Source organism: Ammodytes marinus (genome assembly GCF_949987685.1).
Source record: "Ammodytes marinus genome assembly, chromosome: 17".
Lineage (NCBI taxonomy): Eukaryota > Metazoa > Chordata > Actinopteri > Uranoscopiformes > Ammodytidae > Ammodytes > Ammodytes marinus.
In genome coordinates this window covers 6764011-6783555 of record NC_137221.1, presented here as the reverse complement: position 1 = coordinate 6783555, position 19545 = coordinate 6764011, and the positions used below count along the sequence as shown (strand labels likewise).

At 42.8% G+C, this 19545-nt stretch overlaps 1 protein-coding gene across 1 annotated transcript; it reads right to left on the bottom strand.

Annotated features, from left to right (window-relative positions):
* Positions 1 to 673: 673 nt before the first annotated feature.
* On the bottom strand, positions 674 to 19315 carry cfap69 (cilia and flagella associated protein 69; the record flags this gene model as incomplete). Its single annotated transcript, XM_080045812.1, has 23 exons — positions 674 to 838; positions 9202 to 9285; positions 9380 to 9466; positions 9779 to 9976; positions 10312 to 10388; positions 10482 to 10619; positions 11027 to 11219; positions 11767 to 11848; positions 12267 to 12385; positions 12812 to 12927; positions 13287 to 13451; positions 13932 to 14166; positions 14572 to 14693; positions 14808 to 14856; positions 14968 to 15091; positions 15536 to 15713; positions 16257 to 16409; positions 17159 to 17257; positions 17609 to 17685; positions 17799 to 17908; positions 18269 to 18334; positions 18647 to 18706; positions 19241 to 19315. 23 exons carry the CDS (start codon positions 19313 to 19315, stop codon positions 674 to 676), a joined length of 2772 nt encoding a protein of 923 aa, XP_079901938.1.
* Positions 19316 to 19545: the final 230 nt, after the last annotated feature.

The window sequence follows — 19545 nt, the reverse complement described above, 5'->3', positions numbered from 1 at the left end:
GGGTTCATGTTATACAAACAAATAAATAATTAATGTATTGAAACATTGTTTCAATGCATTAATTATAACAGTTTTTCTTTATTATCTGAATGTTATGGACGAAAGGTTTAGAAATCAAATAATTTAGTCACCTTTTAGGTTTATTTATTTATTTAATATATGCATGAATTTGAATAATTGCACTGTGCTTTGGACATGCTGAAATAAGACATGTTGGGACACACAGAGGCCAGTCAGTCAACTGCACTTTGTGTGTGTGTGTGTGTGGGTGTGTGTGTGTGTGTGTGTGTGTGTGTGTGTGTGTATGTGTCTGTTGTAGGACGTGGACCAGACTACAACGTGTAGATTGTGCTGATCCTCAGTGACATCATGTCTGCATCTGCTGCCAAATTCAAATTAAACACTTCAATCTGTACAAACCCTGTAAATGAATATTCAGCTATTCATGATCTACATATTAACAAACTGCAAAGTCTCTTCTATATATTATGTGTATAAGTGCTGCTGTGTGTACAGTAAAATCTACAAGATCAGATGATAATATTTAAGAATGACTTGATAATTTAATTGCCAACCACTGCTGTTGTACTTGTTGTGCATATGAGAAATAAACCTCTTCAATCTTGAATCTTGAATGTAAAGAGTTTGTATTTAAACCAGATTCTCTGCTGCCTCAGTTGTTAACAGACACTGTGCTGAAGTATTCGGTGTCACGTGTTGTTGGTCCCAGTTCGTCCTGACCCACAGTCTTGATGTGCGCTCGGGCCAGGGTCAGCTTCACTCCCGCGAGGCCTGGTGCTCCTGTATGCTCCACAGACAGGACCTGTCCCATGAAATGCTGAAACACACAGAATATAACACAGTAGTCAGTGGGCAGGTCGCCACGTTGTTCTGTGTAACTTTATGATACATTTCAACTGATTTCACTTCAGTGCAGTGAGAAGATTTAAAGTGAAAAATTTAATTTTTTCAACAAAATTACCATATTGTAAATATTTACTTTCTCAATCATGATAGTTTCCTCAGTGATCATAACCTTAGGTGTGGGATTCATGGCACCCCGATGAAGTCTATCTGTACACCAAATTATTCTGTGAGACTTTTTGATAAATTAACATAAATACCAAATTTTCAAGCCTTAAAATCAAATGAGAAACCAATATTATTATTAAATGGTTCCTCTTCACTAACTTTTGTTGTATTTCTTGCTTTTATGCTAAATAATACATTTAAATAGTTTTTTCACTGTAATTCGAAAGGAGGTATTGAGAGACAGACGTGCAGAAGTAATTAGGGCCCGAGCACAGACATGTGCGAAAGCCCTATTGTAATCGGTACGATTTTTATTCTTATTAGGGCCCGAGCACAGACATGTGCGAAAGCCCTATTGTAATCGGTATGATTATTATTCCCTATTATTATTTTTAGTCATTTTTGGCACTTTTCACCCACTTCCCGTCATGCATAAGTTGAAAATATGTGGCGTACCCATCAGACCTGCAAAAAATTGCAATGTATCAGTGGTTCAGGATTTGATCTCAAAAATAGCGCCCCCTATGGCCGAAAACAGTTTTTCAGGAAATGCATGCTCAAAAATTGGGCTAGAAGCCTGAAATTACAGGACAACATGTAATGGCCCAAGGCGCACATAAATGCAATTGTATGTCATTAGCCAAAATCAACCGGAAGTCGGCCATGTTGGATGTAGTGCCTAAAACCGCCATAACCATCTTTTCGCATTTCGACGAACTGGTCCTAGAGTTTTGACGCCAGCGACGTCAAACCACTTCTCAAATACAAAAGACCCTTGCCCGATAAGGAATTGCGAAAAGGTCAGGAAGTTGTCCGAGAACCAGGGATCTTTTTGGGGTCAAAGTTCGCGTAAATACGCACCTCACGAAACTTTAATTCATCATAACTCAGGCTGTGTTATACCTAGCTGCACCAAATTAATAACCCAAATGTATCTTTGCAGGCCCCACAAAAAAGCCTCTTGACGCCCCGCCCCAAAATCATCAGGAATTTTTTTAAAGTGAAATATGTGAATTTCTGACTCGAAAATCCTCAAAAAGTTCAAATTTTTTTAACTCCTAGCAGGAACATATTTAGCAAAACGAAAACTCTAGGGACACTCACAAGACATGGAATATACACCAATAATTTTTTTGTTTGATTCCGAATAACTATGACGAGGTGGGAGCCGATATTCGCCAACATGGCGGCAAAAGTCAGAACTCCACATTACTCTGCAGGATTGCAGAGTAAAGTGCACACATAACAACTTTTTGTGCAAAAGAAAATATGATAGGGTATGTCCTCCGACATGGAAGATGATATACCCGAAAGCTTGTTTTAATCGGAACCACCGTCTTGCAGCACTGGCCCCTGATTGGCCAAAAACCATCACAAACATGAACCCTTTGATTGATCATAACTACGGCTGTGTTGTACTTAGAACCACACAATTTCATACAGCGATGTACAATCCCAGTACGAACAAAAAAGCCTCTTGACGCCCCGCCCCAAAATCAACAGGAAGTGTTCTTTTTAGCAATATTCGCCCATAAAACCAGGCCCCCAGGATGCTGCCTTCTCCGAGCAGCCAGCATGGACTAGTGGCCAACCCATTGGTACTGCATGCTGTGAATGGGAGCTTATTTATACAGATGGCACTCTCTTCCTACATTAAGTAGGAAGAGACTGCCATCTGCTGGATACATTTATCTACACATCCTACTCCCACTAAATGGCAGTATTGCATTACAAATAAAGGGACTGAAGACTTCGCTTAGCCCAGTGGTTGTCAATTATTTTCTGTCATGCCCCCCCAGGGGACAGACATTTTTTCGCCCCCCCCCCTCCCCCAAATTGAAATACTATTGAGAACCTGCTAATATTTATTTATTAATCCGTACAAAAACACTGTTTCTGGCATGAGCATTCTGCATACAATCACCTTAATATAAAATTAGATGTTTGATTATACAATTAGCTGAGATAACTTCTGCAGCAACTTCAAAAAAAATTGGAGTTCAGTTAATTAGCTCAATTTGTAACATTTAAACAAGACAACTCAGTCTGTGTGAATCTCAGGACAGAGAAACAAGAGCAAATGATTCACTGAGGTTTGCATTTCATTCAAAACATTTCACAACTGTACACATAGGTGGTGTTTTTTCATTATTATAGGCCAATATGCCTTCTGTGATGCAAACCTATAATTGATTAATGTTATAATTAGTGTACTTGCTTAATTTCCTTTGAAATAGCCTACAGAGACACTTGGAGACACATGTGGACGTTTATTTACTGCAAATCACGGCCTTTCGCACGGTAACGACCGTACACAAGCACACGTCGCGCTTCGCTGTAATTTCGCTCTGCAATGGTCCATGTGCTCCAAACTTCACCTTCCTGGTAAGAGTCCAGGCCTGAGGTCGTCCTTGCATCCATATCAAGCACGTCGCGGCAACTTCCGCGCTTCCGGCGACAGGTATTGCTGTGCCGCGCGCTCCGAAGAGGCACGTTCTCTTGTGCGGTCGCCCGGAGCGCCGAGGACGGCCAGGACGGCGAGCAGCATGGATGGGCGAGGGCCCGGTCATCACTGCTTGCAGTTTTAATTATTAGGGCCCGAGCACAGACATGTGCGAAAGCCCTATTGTAATCGGTACGATTTTTATTCTTATTATTATTATTCTTTTTCCGACTCTTTCTTGGCACTTTTCACCCCCTTCCCGTCATGCAAAAGTTGAAAATCTTTGCGTACCCATCAGACCTGCAAAAAATTTCAATGTATCAGTGGTTCAGGATTTGATCTCAAAAACGGCGCCCCCTATGGCCAAAAAGTGTTTTTCAGGAAATGCATGCTCAAAAATTGGGCTAGAAGCCTGAAATTGCCGGACAACATGTAATGGCCCAAGGCGCACATAAATGCAATTTCATGTCCAGGGCCAAAATCAACAGGAAGTCGGCCATGTTGGATGTAGTGCCAAAAACCGCCAAAACCATCTTTTCGCATTTCGACGAACTAGTCCTAGAGTTTTCACGCCAGGGACGTCAAACCACTTCTCAAATACAAAAGACCCTTGCCCGATAAGGAATTGCGAAAAGGTCAGGAAGTTAGAACAGTACCAGGGATCTATTGGGGGTCAAAGTGTCGCGTAAATACGCACCTCATGAAACTTCAATTCATCATAGCTCAGGCTGTGTTATACCTAGCTGCACCAAATTACAACCCCAAATGTATCTTTGCAGGCCCCACAAAAAAGCCTCTTGAAGCCCCGCCCCAAAATCAACAGGAAGTCTTTAAATGTGAAATATGTGAATAGGGGCGGGGCTTAATAACACGTTGGCCATAACTCCTTAACCATAGGTCCTATCATCATCAAACTTGCTGGGTATGCGCAGAAGTCATGTGGTAGCATGTCCCTCTAAGCTTATCGCGATGAACCCATAGGGGGCGCCACAGGGGCGGGGCTTAATAACACGTTGGCCATAACTCCTTAACCATAGGTCCAATCATCATCAAACTTGCTGGGTATGTGCAGAAGTCATGTGGTAGCATGTATGTCGAAGCTTATCGCGATTAACCCATAGGGGGCGCCACAGGGGCGGGGCTATCCACAAATTGGCCATAACTCCTTAACCGTAGGTCCTATCATCATCAAACTTGCTGGGTATGTGCAGAAGTCATGTGGTAGCATGTCCCTTGAAGCTTATCGCGACGAACCCATAGGGGGCGCCGCCTATCCACAAATTGGCCATAACTCCTTAACCGTAGGTCCTATCATCATCAAACTTGCTGGGTATGTGCAGAAGTCATGTGGTAGCATGTCCCTCTAAGCTTATCGCGATGAACCCATAGGGGGCGCCACAGGGGCGGGGCTTAATAACACGTTGGCCATAACTCCTTAACCATAGGTCCAATCATCATCAAACTTGCTGGGTATGTGCAGATGTCATGTGGTAGCATGTATCTCGAAGCTTATCGCGATTAACCCATAGGGGGCGCCACAGGGGCGGGGCTATCCACAAATTGGCCATAACTCCTTAACCGTAGGTCCTATCATCATCAAACTTGCTGGGTATGTGCAGAAGTCATGTGATAGCATGTCCCTCGAAGCTTATCGCGACGAACCCATAGGGGGCGCCGCCTATCCACAAATTGGCCATAACTCCTTAACCGTAGGTCCTATCATCATCAAACTTGCTGGGTATGTGCAGAAGTCATGTGGTAGCATGTCCCTCGAAGCTTATCGCGACCAACCCATAGGGGGCGCCGCCTATCCACAAATTGGCCATAACTCCTTAACCGTAGGTCCTATCATCATCAAACTTGCTGGGTATGTGCAGAAGTCATGTGGTAGCATGTATCTCGAAGCTTATCGCGATGAACCCATAGGGGGCGCCACAGGGGCGGGGCTTAATAACACGTTGGCCATAACTCCTTAACCATAGGTCCAATCATCATCAAACTTGCTGGGTATGTGCAGATGTCATGTGGTAGCATATATCTCGAAGCTTATCGCGATTAACCCATAGGGGGCGCCACAGGGGCGGGGCTATCCACAAATTGGCCATAACTCCTTAACCGTAGGTCCTATCATCATCAAACTTGCTGGGTATGTGCAGAAGTCATGTGATAGCATGTCCCTCGAAGCTTATCGCGACGAACCCATAGGGGGCGCCGCCTATCCACAAATTGGCCATAACTCCTTAACCGTAGGTCCTATCATCATCAAACTTGCTGGGTATGTGCAGAAGTCATGTGGTAGCATGTCCCTCGAAGCTTATCGCGACGGACCCATAGGGGGCGCCGCCTATCCACAAATTGGCCATAACTCCTTAACCGTAGGTCCTATCATCATGAAACTTGCAGGATACGTGCAAAAGACATGTGGTAGCGTGTCCCTCTAAGCTTGTCGAGGTTGACCCGTAGGGGGCGCCACAAATGCGAAAAACGTCATTAACCGATGCTATGTTTGCCAGGCCACGCCCCTTTCCCCCTGACTCCGATTGACTTATCATTTGTCAGACATGTACAGCTCATGTTGCTCTACGGTAAAGTCTCTCGGACCACAGGGGTCAGCCGTGATTTTTTTTCTTCCCCGATTTAGAAGGGGGGCTTGTACTTTCAATATCTCCGCGGGAATTTCTAGTTTCGCTCTGCGCTGTCCCACGCGCTCCAAACTTCGCCCGCCTGCTGAGAGCCCAGGCCTGAGGTCGTCCTCGCGTCCATATCGAGCGCGTCGCGGACAATTCTGCGCTTCCGGCTTGCAGCATGTGTGGGCGAGGGCCCGTTCATCACTGCTTGCAGTTTTAATTATTATTCTTTTTCCGACTCTTTCTTGGCACTTTTCACCCCCTTCCCGTCATGCATTAGTTGAAAAACTTTGCGTACCCATCAGACCTGCAAAAAATTTTAATGTATCAGTGGTTCAGGATTTGATCTCTAAAATTGCGCCCCCTATGGCCAAAAACAGTTTTTCAGCAAATGCATGCTCAAAAATTGGGCTAGAAGCCTGAAATTACAGGACAACATGTAATGGCCCAAGGCGCACATAAATGCAATTTATATGTCATTAGCCAAAATCAACAGGAAGTCGGCCATGTTGGATTTAGTGCCTAAAACCGCCACTTTACATCTTTTCGCATTTCGACGAACTAGTCCTAGAGTTTTTATGCCAGCGACGTCAAACCACTTCTCAAATACAAAAGACCCTTGCCCGATAAGGAATTGCGAAAAGGTCAGGAAGTTAGAACAGTACCAGGGATCTATTGGGGGTCAAAGTGTCGCGTAAATACGCACCTCATGAAACTTCAATTCATCATAGCTCAGGCTGTGTTATACCTAGCTGCACCAAATTACAACCCCAAATGTATCTTTGCAGGCCCCACAAAAAAGCCTCTTGAAGCCCCGCCCCAAAATCAACAGGAAGTCTTTAAATGTGAAATATGTGAATAGGGGCGGGGCTTAATAACACGTTGGCCATAACTCCTTAACCATAGGTCCTATCATCATCAAACTTGCTGGGTATGCGCAGAAGTCATGTGGTAGCATGTCCCTCTAAGCTTATCGCGATGAACCCATAGGGGGCGCCACAGGGGCGGGGCTTAATAACACGTTGGCCATAACTCCTTAACCATAGGTCCAATCATCATCAAACTTGCTGGGTATGTGCAGAAGTCATGTGGTAGCATGTATCTCGAAGCTTATCGCGATTAACCCATAGGGGGCGCCACAGGGGCGGGGCTATCCACAAATTGGCCATAACTCCTTAACCGTAGGTCCTATCATCATCAAACTTGCTGAGTATGTGCAGAAGTCATGTGGTAGCATGTCCCTCGAAGCTTATCGCGACGAACCCATAGGGGGCGCCGCCTATCCACAAATTGGCCATAACTCCTTAACCGTAGGTCCAATCATCATCAAACTTGCTGGGTATGTGCAGAAGTCATGTGGTAGCATGTCCCTCGAAGCTTATCGCGACCAACCCATAGGGGGCGCCGCCTATCCACAAATTGGCCATAACTCCTTAACCGTAGGTCCTATCATCATCAAACTTGCTGGGTATGTGCAGAAGTCATGTGGTAGCATGTCCCTCTAAGCTTATCGCGATGAACCCATAGGGGGCGCCACAGGGGCGGGGCTTAATAACACGTTGGCCATAACTCCTTAACCATAGGTCCAATCATCATCAAACTTGCTGGGTATGTGCAGATGTCATGTGGTAGCATGTATCTCAAAGCTTATCGCGATTAACCCATAGGGGGCGCCACAGGGGCGGGGCTATCCACAAATTGGCCATAACTCCTTAACCGTAGGTCCTATCATCATCAAACTTGCTGGGTATGTGCAGAAGTCATGTGATAGCATGTCCCTCGAAGCTTATCGCGACGAACCCATAGGGGGCGCCGCCTATCCACAAATTGGCCATAACTCCTTAACCGTAGGTCCTATCATCATCAAACTTGCTGGGTATGTGCAGAAGTCATGTGGTAGCATGTCCCTCGAAGCTTATCGCGACCAACCCATAGGGGGCGCCGCCTATCCACAAATTGGCCATAACTCCTTAACCGTAGGTCCTATCATCATCAAACTTGCTGGGTATGTGCAGAAGTCATGTGGTAGCATGTATCTCGAAGCTTATCGCGATGAACCCATAGGGGGCGCCACAGGGGCGGGGCTTAATAACACGTTGGCCATAACTCCTTAACCATAGGTCCAATCATCATCAAACTTGCTGGGTATGTGCAGAAGTCATGTGGTAGCATGTATCTCGAAGCTTATCGCGATTAACCCATAGGGGGGGCCACAGGGGCGGGGCTATCCACAAATTGGCCATAACTCCTTAACCGTAGGTCCTATCATCATCAAACTTGCTGGGTATGTGCAGAAGTCATGTGATAGCATGTCCCTCGAAGCTTATCGCGACGAACCCATAGGGGGCGCCGAATATCCACAAATTGGCCATAACTCCTTAACCGTAGGTCCTATCATCATCAAACTTGCTGGGTATGTGCAGAAGTCATGTGGTAGCATGTCCCTCGAAGCTTATCGCGACGAACCCATAGGGGGCGCCGCCTATCCACAAATTGGCCATAACTCCTTAACCGTAGGTCCTATCATCATGAAACTTGCAGGATACGTGCAAAAGACATGTGGTAGCGTGTCCCTCTAAGCTTGTCGTGGTTGACCCGTAGGGGGCGCCACAAATGCGAAAAACGTCATTAACCGATGCTATGTTTGCCAGGCCACGCCCCTTTCCCCCTGACTCCGATTGACTTATCATTTGTCAGACATGTACAGCTCATGTTGCTCTACGGTAAAGTCTCTCGGACCACAGGGGTCAGCCGTGATTTTTTTTCTTCCCCGATTTAAGAGGGGGGCTTGTACTTTCAATATCTCCGCGGGAATTTCTAGTTTCGCTGTGCGCTGTCCCACGCGCTCCAAACTTCACCCGCCTGCTGAGAGCCCAGGCCTGAGGTCGTCCTCGCGTCCGTATCGAGCGCGTCGCCGACAATTCCGCGCTTCCACCGTGCAGCATGTGTGGGCGAGGGCCCGGTCATCACTGCTTGCAGTTTTAATTGTTGTTATTCCTAATGTTTGCCTGTAGAGGTCAGTACAATTCTTATTACTTCTTGTCAGAACACATAAATAAACGTATTAGTTATTATAAATCTTATGTGTTAGTGAGGGACCTGTGATGGACGAATTGCCTCCTCGTCAGGCTTTGGTTTGGGTCTGGACTCTTCTATGTATTTCTCCCTCTGAGCTTTGAATTCCTGTGGAACAAAAGAAACAAAGTTCTGTTACTATAACAATGAAAAACCTGGTTATATATACACAGTATATTTCTGCTGATGTTAAAGATAGAACCTTCAGGATCTCATAGTTTGAAGTCTTGGAAACGTAGTCGTCCCAGGCCTTGGCTGTGAGCTCATTCTGCTTCCAGTGAGACTTAATCTGAAAAACAAAATGACGCCAAAATAAACTCTAAAATCCTATGAAATAATTTGTTTTATCAAAAAAAATGGTGACAGTGTCTAGTTTTTATTATTAATTTTAGTTTTATTCACAAGTCATCATCATATAATTGAGAAATAATTTCATGATACACTTTATGGACAAAGCATGAAATGTCAAACCCCAAATAAGCCACTGAAAGCTTTCCGAGGGGGGCCCAATAGCATTGAACGTATAACAGAGAATAAACAAGACTATTAAACACAATTCACACAGTAGACACAATCGTTTTAGTAATGAACCCCTCAGCACCTCTGTGTACATGAGCCGCTCCTCTCCCATCTCGTCCTTATGCTGTTGCTCTAGAATGCTTTGTTGTTCTGCTCTGACGATCCGCGCCGTGTCGCCCGCCATCTTAGAGAGAGCGTTCAGAGCCTCTTCGTCCGGGCTGATCGGCCGCACACCGTCCAGAACCAGCTCTGTGGTGATCTCTTCCCAAACCTCGCCAACCTGCAGCGCCATGACAGAATACTCAGTGTTTACTATACTAGTATCAGCTTTGTGCTTTAAAATGACACTTTAAAGCTACAGTGCGTAACTTCTGTCACCCCACCCATGAGGAATTCTGAGTAATTACAATGACAGTGATCATGCGTGGATTATATACTATCTGCTGTACCAGGTATTTTCTTAGCAGTAGAATCAACAACTGAAACATTTCTTGTGCGCTTCTTGGGGATTTTTCTGAGCTCTTGTGCCAGTGTCGGGGGTTGACACAGATAAGTTGAAGGTACTTTTTTGTTGGAGTTAAAGCTAATTTCATATCCAGCATTGACATCTTGTACCTTGAAGTCCAGATATCTCCTGACGATGCTCAAGGTCACGTAATCTTTTGGTGACAATCCAGGAAGGTCTTGAAAACCTGCCAAAAAGTGACAAATAATGATACATTTTCCAGCACATATGTCTTTTTTTGCAAATGTACTATAGCGCCAATTTTAACCAGCTGCTCTACCTAGTTTGCAGAAGATGGAGTAGATCTTTGAGCGCAGGTTCTCTGATAGCTCCAGCACGGCGGCGCTCGGAGCTCTAGCGGGAAACGACAGCGGGGTCTCGCCCTGCCGGTGGAGACCCAGGAGCGGCCTCTGAGGGTCTGAGAGTCAAGGGTGAGAAAGCAGAAAATAAGACAGAAAGATGTTGAGATATGAGACTTATTGTTCTTATATACTGTCATATTGTGCAAGAAAAGTGTAGATGCAGATTCCGTAAACTTCCAGGTTTGATCTGTTGATGAATGCTTACCAAAAGAGGATACTCTAGATATTATAATCTAATGTAGAATATTATTACAAAGCAGATCGGTTTAGTCTGATCCAGTTGTCCAGTTTGGTGGCCTTCACAACATTGCTTTACCACCAAACTTATTGCAGTTCCCGCAGTCTTTGTGATACGTATACCTCGAATGTTGATATAGGGATAATGAAACAGCCCTATATGTAAACGTATGTTAATGCATTTCCTTGGTTTCTCATCATTGACTCATCCAGTGTTGAGACCCACCTGCGATCTCTCCATGTCGTGTCCTTCTGACCCTCAGCTCGTCCTCCTCCTCCCTCCACAGCTGCAGCAGGAGGCCGGGCGCCGACTGACCACCGCCGGACGTCCAGCTCAGCACGTGGGACAGAGTGTTGGGGTTGTCACATAACTCCAGAATGGTGCCGAGGACGTTACAGTGAACGCATCTAGGGCCTGACTGTAAGAGAGAGAGAGGGACATAGAGAGAGAGAGAGAGAGAGAGATAGATAGACAGACATAGAGAGAGGGAGAGATACAGAGAGAGAGACATAGAGAGAGAGAAAAAGAGTGAGTGAGAGAGAGAGGGAGAGAGGGGGAGAGAGAGAAAGAGGGGGAGAGAGAGAAAGAGAGAGAGAGAGAGAAAACGAGTGAGTGAGAGAGAGGGGGAGAGAGAGAGAGACATAGAGAGAGAGAGAGAAAGAGAGAGAAAACGAGTGAGTGAGAGAGAGAGGGAGAGAGAGGGGGAGAGAGAGACAGAGAGAGAGAGAGAGAGAGAGAGAGAGGGAGGGAGAGATACAGAGAGAAAGAGAGAGAGAGAGGAAACGAGTGAGTGAGAGAGAGGGGGAGAGAGAGGGGGAGAGAGAGAGACATAGAGAGAGAGAGAGAGAGAGAGCGAGAGAGAGAGAGAGAGAGAGAGAGAGAGAGAAAGAAAGAAACCCAAACAGGTTTATATCAGGTCTTTACATTTAGGTGCATATGGAGCAAATTATAATTCAGCTACTCACACTGAGTAAGTCCAACAGAAGAAACGCCCCGTTTTTAGCCAGGAAGTAATCTTCTGTGGTGTAGCAGCCCACGATACAGGACCTGATGGGACACAAACCACTCAGCGCTTTGCTTCCTGTTTATACGAGAGCCACAAGATAGAGAGCCTAGGCTGTGTATTGTCACCAGATAGTTTTTTCAGCGCACATAGGTAGTGGATTGTGTTGAGGTATTCACTGCCTTTAATTGAGGATACATATTCCAAGTTCAAATAAAAGATTATCATAAACAACATTCCTGGACTGAATCATTACTCAGAGGCTGAAAAGAAATTATGACTGACATAAAAATCAATAAACCTCTTGGCAAAGGAGGACATACTGATGGAACGGGTCGGATATAAATTGATTCTAGATTATGACGTGTAAATGTGACATTTGTCAATATGTTTCATTGAGTTAAATAACACAAATGAAGTCAGTGAATCTATCACAGTGCTCTGGGGTTGGGCTGAACTGACCACACACAGTCCACGGTGGAGAGGATGAGCTTGTTGTGTCCCAGGCCGCTGTAGAACTTGTCGGAGCCTTTCTTCAGGAAGTGAAGTGTCATCTCCACTCCGTCTGATCCAAACAGCTCCTAAGGCACAACATAACGGGACTGTCAGTGTGTAGGAGACATGTATTTGATTTGTGTTTAAGTGTCATATTCCTCTGTGCACTAGGGACGGTATGGTAAAGGTCGAGGCTGTACTTCGGAAAACTTTTGATGTCTGTATCTATTTTAACTTTGTGTCCCTATCAAATTGGAAATATAAGATGTAAGAAAATATAAGAATTACAAAATAAATGCATTATTATATTAGGTGCTGGTCAAGAATTCTGAATGAATACCTTGTTTTTTGAGTATACGTGTGAAAAATGTAGCCCCAATAGATAGCCAGTTGCAGCTAAAATGTAGGACTCAGTCACTACAATCCGTTAGGACATTCTGTACGGGGACATCTGTGATTCTTCAGGTTAGTTACAAAGTGTTTTCTCCAGGTTCATATAATCTCAGCTTCACCTTTCTGTGCATGTCGCTCTCACACAGCTCTGAGAGTATCAGCTGAATGTCTGACTTTATCTCCACGGCGAACACATCCTCCTCATCCGGACTCGCTTCCATCTGCATCAAAATGCCTGAGAAAATAGTAATGCAACAACAGTATTGAACTATCTACACTTTCAATTTCTATATTGTTTCATATTGAACATTTGCAAATAATGTTCCTCATATTGCACATGTCAATGTATTTACTTTTTTTATACTGTTTTGTTTTGCCTTACCTTTTGCACTATTTAGAATGAATTTATTGGATATATTACTTATTTCATCTTGTGTAATTTTATCCTTTTGTACTTATCTCACCATAGGTTGGAGAGGAACGTCATTTCGATTCCTCTGTATGTCTGGCACATATTGTAGAAATTGACAGTAAAGTTGACTTGACTTGACCTTGACTTTGTGGTGAGTGAAGTGAAGTCTAAATGTAACCCACCCAGCAGCTGGTTAATGGTTCCCTGGTCACACAGGTCCTGGTTGACGGATTCTTCCCCTAATGACGTCACAGATCTCAGCGCTCGGATGCAGTGCCTCATCTGAGCTTTCTTACTGCCTCTCCCTCCGGTGCCATGGAAACTGTGGCCCTGACCATAGAAAGCATCTGGAGAGGATAATACGACGTGTGTAAATAGAGGAGAGATTATAAATATACTCTTGTTTTGTGGGAAAAGACGACAATGCCCAAATGATTGCGACATTGTCAAAGGCTTGTGTGCTCCTCTCTCTGTGAGCTTTTATACAAGAGTTGTAATTGAAATAGAAGCACATGAAGCAGTTCAAGTGTCAATCAAAGTTGAAGCACTACAACTACCCAATATTAAATTAAAGGCAAACCCCCGAACATACGGACAACAACCCAGGCAAGTACTGTAGTTTTGTGAATACTAAACGTATGGAAGAGCAGGAGCAAAAGTAAAAGCCCACTCCAGATATGGGCGTCACAGACTCTGCTGTGTGTAATGCAGTCTCTGATGATGCTACAGTACGGACAGGACACATGAATGTTGGAGTTTAACCTTTGACCCTTGACATACAGTTTCCACTTTCTTTAGTCTGTGCCCATGTGTCTCGGCCTCCTCACCTTGCTTAACGCACCAGTCCAGTAGGATCAGCAGACAGGCGTTTCCCTGACAACACAGGAAGTCGTGGAGCATCAGTGGAGCGATGGTTGCCAGGGTGGCCACGGCCTGCAGCTGGAGCTCCTCCTGCTGGACCGGAGACCAGCGACGCAAACCGCCGGAGCGCTGCTCGCACGAGGCCGGCGGAGGCCTCACAAACGTCAGCAGGTCCAGCATCACCTGCTCCTCTTTGAACAGCTATGAGGGGAATATGCAGTTAGAGGGTTTAGACTGATCAATACATTACAGCTGGAGTCAGTGATTCTGGAGAAAGAGTCAAAATCACTTTTTGTCAAGATAAAGTGAACATTTCCTCATTATCCGTTACCTTTATGTACTGTGTGTGCTAAAAAAATAATACACAGCCTAGGCTCTGTAAATGGGCATGTTGCTAGCTTTGGTGGGCCCCCTTTGTTTACATACCTGTTTACAGAGCCTAGGCTGTGTATTAACAATAGATTTTGTTCAGCCCACACACAGTATTGACAGGTAGCGGATCGTGAGAAGATATTCGCTGATTTTGACATCAATCTTTCTCCAGAATCAGTGAATCCACATTTAAATTAAATTATTAGGGAGATACTGACTGAGTGTGTAACTGACCTGCAGGGCAGCCAAGTCCTTTGACATTAACACCAACAGATTCAACAGCAACTTCTTCATTTTCAAGTCTTCGTTGTTAAAGCTGAGCTTGAGGTTGCGGACCAAAGGGTTGTTACGTTTCACTAAAACAGAAATGAAGCCATTACTGTGCTGAAAAATAATTCAAATGTAAAAAATTATAATTTGGGATAAATGTAAAAATGTAACTATAATTAATAGGGAAAGTTTGGGCTCACACTCTGGAAATGTGAAGAGAACAACGAGCTGTTTGGCAAACGAACTCTCCTAAAAAAAATAAAAATATGATATCAAGAAAATTGGTGTTCCTCATTTACCCCAAACAGGGGCATTTACATGACTGAACATATTGTTGTGCTGTGTGTATCCTGTACTCACAATAAGCAGAGAGTTGGGATTTTCAGCGATGAGAGATGTGATCACAAGCAGATCGTTTCTGAGTTGGAGGTCAGAATGTTTGAAACCGTTTGCCAGCTGGTATAGAAACGCTTCTTTGAGAGAGCTACAAAAATCGAACAAAAAACACATCTCATATCTATTTGTTTATAATGAGAACACAGAACATATTCAAACTTGAACTGTAATATCTTCTTGACTTATGACTTAAAGCTATAGTGAGTATCTTCTGTCGCCCCCATGAGGAATTCTGAGTAATAACAACAACACTATCTCATCTACATGAGATAAGCCTTCGGGGATATACATCCAGATTATTTCTCAGCAGTACAATCAATAACTGAAAAATTTCTTTGGCGCTTCTTGGGATTTTTCTGAGCTCCTGCGCCAGTGTCAGGGGGGGAGGGGGGGGCGACACCAGTTTGTTAACGCTGCCATACTGAGAAACTTGTTTGGCGATGGCTTAAATGTAACCGATATTCATTTATTTGAAGAAGTTACGCACTATAGCTTTATTATGGAAACCTCTAGAACCCACAGAGTCACCTACAGGACACACTCCATGCTGCCGAGCTGAGCGGTGACTTCCTCTTTGCTGCATTTCTCCAGAAGGTTCCACAGAATCTCCGAGGAGCGGAACAGGATCTGACCGGACGGGTCGGGGTCGTTCATGTGGAGACAGATCATCTCCGCTCCTCGTTTGTTCAGTATCGACGCACAATTCATATCTGAAAATGAGATTAAAAGGAACTGACTTCACTAGATTTTCTGAGTTTCGAGGCCAAGGAAAAACTGCCTACATGTGGGCCAACTAATGATCTAGTGCTGAGATTACTTGTCATTCCTATTGAAAATTAATCTTTTTCATATGTGCAAAATCTTACTTTCCGGAAGTCTCAGTATGTAAATCTCAAAACTTGAGTTATATTACATATTTCTAAAAAAATCTTATGAGTTTTGGTTGGCCTCAAAACTCAAAAATCTAATAAAGGCAGAGTTTTTTTTTTTTTTTTTTTTTACTTTTCAGTTTTACAGTGTGCTATTCCTGATTGAAAAACAACCCACTGACCTTTTGACATTGACACAAGGACACTTAAATCACTGTTTTGATTGTTTGTCTTGATTATTTCTTGGTAATGAGATGATTTGTGCTCTCGAGAGGCTGCTTTACTCTAATGAAGGAGGCCGTCTGTTGGATTGACATGTAGTTTGACAGATGACCCTCTCCACCCACTACCTCACTGGATCCAGGATTTAAATCAGTGACTGACCAGAGGAGCTCGAGAGGATCTGAAGTGTCTTGAGGAGCTGTAGTTTGATGGCGGGCTGGTTCTCCAGGGCGGCCATCGAGAGGAGCAGCGTCCCAGACAAGTCACTGCGCTCCAACAGCTGAAGCCGGTAGCCTGGAGACGTGGGCTGGACACCTGTAGAAAACAAACAGAAACATTTTTAAGTTGTTCATGTTTTTTTATTGAATGGGTACTTAGGAACAGATTTTAAATAATAATAATAATACAAAAGTTTTAAAATACATTTCTGTATATGAGGTGTAGACTACAAAAACACACAGAAAATATGGCAACATTTACAGATGAAAATCAGGAACAAAAAAGGAAAAATAACATATTAAAAGACAATCAGGGGAAAAAGTATAACGCCAATAACCAAAAGAGATACAACAGTAACAAACAGTAACAAAGAGTTAATTAAAAATCATTGAAAAATAGGAATCAAGTTCTGAAAGAATAGCAGATTTAGTTAAAAAGAATGTAAAGTCAATCTGATTCTAATGAGAATAAAAATTTGTTGGTAGAATTCTGGAAGCGGTAAGCAGCATGGTTGTGTATCTGCCTTGAAGATATGTTCGCGATATTGATTTGTTTGTATATATAAAACACATATGTCAGTATATGGACCAAGTTGGTTTACAGTTGAACAAATAGTTTCGCCAGGGTTCATTAGCCAAAACTGGTTCATAATATGAGTATTGTAAGGTATCGTTTGGACTATCAAACAATATAAAACAACTGTTAAAGAAAGAATGAAAAAGACAGAAAAGCACAAGCATGCCACCACCACTGGAGCCATGAGAAAGTCTCACTTAGCAAAAGTCTAGAAAATCTGTAGTCAGAGGGGAAAGTCCGAGGTTTAGGCTTGTCATAAGGGACCGTACCATCGAGCAGCAGTTTAGGAGCCACACAGCTGTAGAACGATTTCACAGACTCAACTATCTGCTCTCTCACTTCAGCGTCACACACCCGCATCAGACAGCCTGCCGACAGAAACACACACGTCATTATCACTGAAGAAACTGCACCAAAAACGACTAAATCAGCCTGTAGCAATGTAAAGAAATACTCAAACTGGAGAAAAAAAGAGTAACCAAAGTAAAAAACTATATGGAGGATAATCGATTTTTTGTTATATCTTGAATTAAAGAATTTTATTTTCACACTGTGGTCCAACAATTGAAAAAAAATAATCCTATTCACATCTCTGCCTTACCACACAGGGAAAATTCGAAATATTAATTCAATGTTAATGTAATTGTTGTTACAAACAAAGGGATAAAAAGGGTCTGTGACATATGAAAGTGAGCCTGTAATAACTGATGTGTGTGTACCCAAGTGAGAGAGGAACTCTATGACGTCATGAGCGTAGTTCAGCTCATCAGATGATTTCTCCTTCAGGAAGGGAAGCCTGCGATGAAGCAATAACACATGTTGAGGGTTCAGATAAAATAATATACTGTTATCTTATAAGCAGGTTTAAGATATACTGCAATATTTAATATAGTACTGGTAGTTTCTTACCTACAAATTGAAAGTGCCTCACACAGAATGGGCAAATATTCATTGTGCTCCTTCACTTTCTCGGCACAGACGTTCAGTATTTTGGCTATGTCTTTCAGCTCCTTCAAAAGCTTGACATAGTTAAGGAAGATTTTTTTTTTGCAAAGTGTTTTTACCTAAACTGAGATGAATCCCAGTGAGAGAGGGGACGTGAGGGGGTGCAGACTCATCATGATAGCAGAGGTTATTTTTGAAGAGGGGAAAATGCTGACAGACACAGTGATGGAGGTTTAAATTGGAGCCTTGGGACACGATGCGTGTGTCTGTGGGCGTGTTGCATGAGAGTGTAGTGTACCAGGGGACGGTAATGAGGAAAATCTGATGCGTAGCAGGGTGTGACGCCTGAGAGAGATTTATTTGGGGAAAGAGAGATAATCGTCTGTATTATTATATTAAGGGTATAAACAAAGTTAACCCAGGACAAAGGATACAAAACCAATTTTGCTTCTCTTTAGTAGTTTCTTCAGTACGAAAAGGTGCCTCTCCTTCAAGTTAGCCTTTAGTGAACACAGAATGTGCAGCATTATAAGATATTTTTTATTTTATTTAGAAGTTTATTGAGCAGGGACAAATGCATTGTACATTGTTTCATATGAAATATAAAATAGATGCCATGCATACAAGTTTCTAGTCGAGACTAATTTGCCCTGGTTAGGCCTTTACTAAAAAGTACACATGAATAAAAATACAGAAACAGGAGACATAAAGAAAAAAACAAGGACAATGATTAATGTGTGCATGTGTTTGTGTATATAATATCTTCATGATAGAACTGAAGAAAAGTGTGATCACAGTCAAGTTTAACTTACAGTCAAAGGGTCTTCCAGAAGACAAACCACCTTACTGGGCTCAAGACTTTTAGCCAGGACCTGAAATAAGTTGAGATTTGCAACGCATGAATTACATTTTTGGTGACGAACAGACAACATTTTTTAGGCACATTTTATAATGTTTAGTTTCATTTGTAACAAAGTATAGGCTCAATTACAGTCCATACTGTCTACATGATTAGGCTACATAATTAATATCCAGCTTTGTTTAATGTATTCGATCCCTTTTAACCCAAGAAAAAGAAAAAATAATGAATATGAACACACAATTGAAGATAGATTCAGAGACCTTAAAACAAAAATATAGTTTTATTTGCACTGTCCTATACTATAGTATACTATAGTATAGGACAGTGCAAATAAAATTCAAAAATTAAATGTAATATAATTAATTATATAGTTAATAAAAATGTTTATTAAAAAAAGGTATGCAATTTTTTACAATGGAAATATTGTTGTATTGTATATATAGGCTACGGTAATACAAACGCATATTGTTGGTAAGAATAATGCTTATTCTTGTCAAAATGTTAAGAAAAATGCTTTTGAAAGTAGTCAAAGATCATGTTTTACCTCCTTTTCATCTGCTTTTGGTCTGATTACAGGAATATCCAGCTTTCTTCTGTGGATTACTTTTGCTGAATCCATTTCAAAAGTTACTTCTACTTCTTCTCCTACCAAAGCCGGAATGTCAATTATCGTTGGTTCATTTTAAAACTGGTTTTCCTGCAGGAGAAGTCTTGTTTCCAGTCGGTTCAGGTCAAAATAATTCACTTTTTTACACATTTAAACATTATAAAAAGGTCCAAGTTTATTTTCTAACCTCAGTTCTTTTTCGCTGATAAAAACTAATTTCCCCTCACGTCAACTAGACCTGT